Source organism: Cynara cardunculus (genome assembly GCF_001531365.2).
Source record: "Cynara cardunculus var. scolymus isolate 2C chromosome LG 2, CcrdV1, whole genome shotgun sequence".
NCBI lineage: Eukaryota > Viridiplantae > Streptophyta > Magnoliopsida > Asterales > Asteraceae > Cynara > Cynara cardunculus.
The window spans coordinates 8,682,720-8,689,013 of NC_037529.1; the positions used below are offsets into that span (position 1 = coordinate 8,682,720).

The 6,294-nt window shown below is 37.9% G+C and overlaps 1 protein-coding gene across 1 annotated transcript; it reads right to left on the bottom strand.

The window, feature by feature from the left end:
• Nucleotides 1–380: 380 nt before the first annotated feature.
• Nucleotides 381–6,061, bottom strand: LOC112505739 (RNA-binding KH domain-containing protein PEPPER-like). The gene is made up of 2 exons (XM_025109688.1): nt 5,650–6,061; nt 381–773 (listed from the first exon to the last, which is right to left on the bottom strand). The coding sequence occupies exons 1-2, from the start codon at nt 6,019–6,021 to the stop codon at nt 495–497; spliced, it is 651 nt and encodes a 216-aa protein (XP_024965456.1). The 5' UTR covers nt 6,022–6,061; the 3' UTR covers nt 381–494.
• Between the last annotated feature and the right edge of the window lie 233 nt (nt 6,062–6,294).

Consider the following 6,294-nt stretch of genomic DNA (forward strand, 5'->3'; position numbering starts at 1 on the left):
AAAAGTAGATGCAAAGAGGTGAGGTCATGCAAGCAAAAGTAGATGCAACTGAAAGTTTGTAAATGAATAAAACAGACATGCAACTAAAGTCCCTCTGCCTACAGGAAGATAACAAAAATACACTACTACTCGAATCATCAGCTCCATAATGCTGTTTCTAAATTCCAATGTTTTTGTTATGGTAATGTGTAAAACTATTAAGCAACAGAAACTAAATAGATATGCACCATATAGATATTACAATCTAATAAATTGAAACATATAGTTCTATCCCCAGACCCTAACAACCAGTTGGATATACTGGGTATGTTTGTTTTGGTTTGAAACATACAGTTCTACATATAAGCTTGTCCCCTGTGAGTTTTATCAATGTTGCAAAATTCTCAAACAAACAACCAATAGATAAAAGAACCATCTACAAAAAAAGGCATGCTAGATAAAAAGAAAATATCCTAGATCATATAGGACATGCCATGCAAGAACTGAATGATCTTTCAGGTTTCATTTATGACCAGCAAATTCATACTACCTGAGAGCACTCGCACAGAACAACCAGTGCTCTCCTGTATCGACTTGATTGAAGATCCTTGCTTTCCAATCAGACTTATCGCTTGCATTGATGGCACCAACAATCGGATTGAGCAAAATGGAACGGATGCTATGCTCTCACTATCATTCTCCGGAAAGCCATTGACACGTTTGAATACCCTAATTACAGCATCCATTGCAGGTGAGAGAGGTGCCTCTGTTTCTTCTTTGCCAGATATTAAGACCTAAGGAAGTAACCAGTCAGTACAATGCAACTCGAGAGTAGAAAGCACAGACAGGGATGGAAAATAACAGCATATTAGCACTGGCTGTGAGACAAAACAATAGATAGCATGTAAAGGTTCGGCACTATAAACTAGAAGAGAGAGAAAGATGCAATTGACATTTAACAATTTCGCATGGTAAGGGTTATTTTTGAGGAGGCAAATCTTCAGCTTTACAGTCATTGACACAACCTCACATATATCAGTGGGACATGGCCAATGAGTGATTCTGGTAAGGCAGAGCCCATATCACAGGGTTATGACTCTTTTTATCCAAATACAAGCATCCCAACAATCAACAAATTAGAACCCAAATCATGAAATAGTAGTTACAATCAGTTTCCTTTCTAACTTCTCTGAATGCATTGTTATGTGCTTCACTGTCAGCCAAATTTAAGATACCCACTATTTGAGGAAACACCCATACCAGTCATAGACAACCTCAAACCCAGAGAGGCACTTGCGTAACAAGCTACATAAAAATCCCATAAACTTGCTTTCTCCCCCCCCCCCAAAAAATGGTCCTCTCTTAGAAGTTTCAACAGAGCACATATAAAAGGAAGTGCAGCTAAATAGGATGCACTTATGAAATTTGAAAGCAAAAGAAAGATCAGTATATGCAATGATAAAGATGAAGCACAAACAAACACGTATTAAACAAATAGAACAAACTCGTCGACGTTTCCCTCACAACCACCATTAGTATAAGTCTGGTTTTTAAGTCTAAAAAAATGAAAGTTTCAATAAAATAAAGCATAACCATATCTGATGGATGCCACCCCAAATAAAACATAAGTATTTATGGTGAACACTTCGCCCAATTCACACTGGAAGAGAATGCAGCGCTCTAACTCATATATCAGTTTTACACAGCATCACAATATGCTTACTGAGATCGGTAAAACTAAATCAAGATTGTCAAGAGATTAAATGTCCAAAAATGAAATGTTAAATGATATTGGTGAGTGTGTTCAAGTAATATTCACATCAAAACTTATAAAGCAAAAGATAATAGAAATGACTAGTCTTAGAATTATTTTTGGAAAGATATCAATTGGTAGAACCCCCAAGCCTATTCCGGTCTGGTCCGGTATGAAATGAACTTACATGAAGCAAGATGAAGACATGTATAACACATCATGCTGTAGGTATCGTTATAATACAACTACGAGCAATACTATAAATATATTTACATACGTGAACAATATATTTGCATATATGTACACAAGTTCCAAACCTTGAGGCAACGTTTTTGTTAGCTTCGTGCATATTTAACTCTTGGGGCCTATTTGTGAATGTCTACAAATGCAAGAAGAACATCTGTGACTCTGTGTGATTTGAATAGAAACAGAAAGCAGAGTAGCCTATCATCCCTCTCTTGTAAAAAAGATTAAAGATCATCAATAAAGCCTGACTTTAATCTACATTTATGGCAGAAGAAAACCAATATTCCACATCTTTGTTCACCAGATATACCAGCTATAGTATCTCTATGTTATTCTCTCCCTTCACATCTCTCGTTGCCTCCTAACTATTTTCTATCTCGTGGCTTGTCAGCAAGCAATGTAACAATCAGACGCAGCCCCAGAGTGAATGGACCTTTGCAGCAAAACTAACTATATCTCATTCATGACATAATGATAAGTTTATTAGAAGGGGTAACATAGTTACTTCTCTGGTGTATCGTCATCAGACATTAAAGTCCCTTCTATAGAGGCTGTCTCATAACCGGTTGACATGGAAGAGATGAATAATCTCCTCGTCATAAAGGTCCTTAGCTACAATATTTAGTAGGTATGTTACGACACAAAACATTAAGCCTTGATAAATGTTTCTTACAGTGATCAACAAGGCTGCTAAAAGTAGTGAGACAAAACAGCTCCATAGAAAGATCAGATCCAATCGACAAAGACTTTGGATCGTTTCAATCTTTTTGGATACGCTATTACACTTGTATCAAAACTATACATCGACTAAATAACTAATAAATGGTACTAGCTGATAGAAGAGTTCAATCTTCTAATTAGAGACCCAAGGAGAGGGGTTGAAGATTTGCACTTGGAATCGGGAATCAGAAATCTGGTAGAAGAGGGGAGGCATTGCGATGCGGTTGGGCTAAATTACTAAAATATTATAATCGCCCAAATTGGCTAAAATTAAAGGTATAAAGCCGTAGGGATTGAGCTAAAATATATAAGATTGGGTAAATGCTAAAACATATATAATTGGTCCCCAAAAAAGTTTGATCTCACATTGCACGGCCCTGGATGAGGCTCCTTGTGCTCTTTTGCAAAATACAAAGTGCAAAGTACGCCTATGACACCTATGAAGGACCCAGGGGTACCAAGCATCCGCTTAACCGATTTTCACAAGTAGAAATGTTTTTGGGAGTATGAAAGGTGCACATGCTAAACTTTGAAGGGTGCTCCGGGATATTAGAAAATTCAAGGAACATCAACCAAAAAAAACAGAAAAGTCCCTTGAAATAAACCAAAAACCCGAAAAAATCTCTTGAAATCAACCAAAAAACTTCAAAAAAATCCCTCGAATCAACCAAAAAACGGAAAAAAACCCCTTGAAACGATGGACTTCAGCTAAGAAGCACATCAGGCTTTCGCCTAAGATGTGGTCCTGCGTCTTGCTCAAAAGATCAACTCCATTTGAAAAAAAACATATTTTATCCCTCACATCAACAAAATTGACTTCTCCTCGGGTCAAACTGCATTGACTCCACCGAATCTAACCACAACTTTACGGGCCTTTGATCCACCTTAAAGGTGTACCTGCTCAGCAAAAATCATGAGTCTACTGTTGCACCTATGTGCATTTAGAGCTACACCTCATGCACAGTTTGGTATTTGCACCCTTCATGCTCACTTCTCGTCCCTCTGACCATCGGTCCATTGAAAAGATTACCAATTTAAGTTATGAAAAACCGTAACTTTTCACCATCTATTTCTATGTGGACATGATTTTTAAACAAATAATGCAAAATCAGCATTTGTTTCACTTCAACATTAAGCTCAACAAACCATGTTTAAAGTTACATGTGTTAAATGAATAAATGTACTTATGGGATTTACGAGATACACAATTTATCTAAACAAGTGCACATAAACGTCAGTCCCGAACTTTGCAAAATACTTTAAATGAGCATGGAACAGAATTTCCCCTGGAACAAGTGCGACAAAGGCATCTGCTTTGACAGTAAGCAGCATCATGTGCATATTTACCCTATAGGCACACTTTGCAATTTGCTCCTTGTAGCAAAAGATAAAGAGCCTCCCATGGGCTCGTTCGAACCGCATCCTTTTTGGATCAGGTTTGACACAGATAACTTTGTGTAGAATTTTAAGAGACCATGCAGAATGAATTCTCTCATTGCCTTAATGCTTGATGTACTAATACACCCACCACACATCAATTACTTGAACTTAAGAAATCTCATGACAAGGAGATCACCAGGTCCCCCCCCCCTTCTTAATGGTTAAGAAAAACCCTCTGAGGAACACATTCACATATGAAAAATACCATCAAAAAAGTAAACACACATTCTCTCTTTCGACAAAATTTTTTGTAGTCAAGTCCACCAAATAGGGTTAGTTTTTTTTCTCCAGTCATATGAAAGGCTACATCTACTCCTATAGAGATATGGTCTTTAAGGAATAGACGATATCAGGGAACTCCTGACGACTCATCAGTGGATTTGTCAAAAAGATGGGAAGACAGAACCTATATGAGGCAAGCCAGACAAGCATTTGACAAACTGTGCATGAGCTTTACTTTTCAAGCTCAACAGACTACAAAGTGATCCTGTGCCTACCAATTTTTCACAAGCCAAGCAAGCAACTAGAAGGTTTGTTGAAACCTTAAGCCCTAAAAAGATCAGAGAGTAGTTGATAAGACGGGCTCACACTTGCAGGCTTGCAGCTATTAATTTCAACTATGAGAAAAAGCATCAATTTTTATCATTTTTGAAGATTTGATTGGTCTGACAGTTCTCATACAAAGATGCATACTTGCCCTAACAACAATTAGTAGAGTCTTCAAAGAATGCCGATTCAAGTCAAGTTCCAAAAAAACCACCCTTGTTGAATACTCAAGTTCCATTTCTCTATGTTAAGATTGTCTAGCAATACAAAACCTCAGCAGGTAGACTACGTTTATCGATAGAAGTAGATAATCACTGAAATAGGCATCTACTAGTATCTATCACTTTTCTCTCTCAAATGCAAGTACTCAAACAGGCCCAAATAAAAAAATTTGTTTTTCTTGTTGATGTTTAAACTAAAATAATTATTAAAGGAGCTAAAGACTATGTATATGGGATTGCTTTACATTCTCTAATTGGCATACTCTTTTCTTTATAATAAGCTAAGTGCAACAAATGGACAACTTACTTGGCTGAGGAACAAAAAGAGACAAACAAAGTATTACAACTAACTTCACTTACATTTTGCAAATAGAATGTAAAACTTATGAGCCCTTATAATTTTGTTCAGCACCACGTACCCAAGAAATGAAGATGCCACTCGTCACTGTTAGTTTTCCAGCTGTTTCACTGCTGTGCGTGGAGTGCTTTTACTCTACTTGCCTAATTTCCCTAATCTCTAACATTAAATATAGGCAGGACTCTTTGATATAGTCACCTCAGTCTCTACATAGCTTAGTGTGGGTTTCTCGGATTCAAGAAACCCTTGACATAAAACAGGAGGAGTCAGCTTTTACAAACTTCATAACAAATAATTCCATCGGGTATCTGCTCTAAAAATAAGCAGGCAATTTTGCAAAACAGAAAATTGTTAAGGCTCAACTAAACCATTTTGAAACAACTTACAATGCGGTCAGGGGTACCAACAGGGGCGTCGAGTACACGGATACGAGCTTTCGTGTCTTCGCACATCTTCCTAATGATATCGCCTTTCCGTCCAATTATACTACCAACCTTAAGCACCGGCACTATGAGCCGAAAAACGCAGTCACCTGGCCACCCAGGCCACTTCTTTTCCGGAGACGCCGTTGCCTCTGCCGTAGCTGAGTCAGTAGCTGAAGGATTTTTATCTGCTGGCTCCGTCCTAGTCTCCAGCGCCGCTTCCGCCTCCGGCTTCGAGTCGGTTTTTACAGCAGTTATGGCAGTAGTCTCAGATTGTGTGTCGGGTTTTAGGGTTTGTGCGAGGGTGCCATTGTCTGAGGGTATCGTAGATGCCATTACTGTGTGCTTGTGCGGGCTAGGGTTTTTATGCAGGGAGAGAACACAGAGAGAGATGATGGAAGGGAGGTCTTACATAACATAAAAAGCGGGGATCTTTTTACTATTTTACCCTTTCCATTTGTAGTTTTATTGTATTGATATTTCAGTCCAACAAATTAATTAAAATAGTTATTTTTGACTTCTGGTTTTATCTCTAAGTAATTTTTCTCATAAAATATTAAAATATCAGTATCTCCACAAGTAGCAGGTCCACAATTTGTAGAGGTTCAT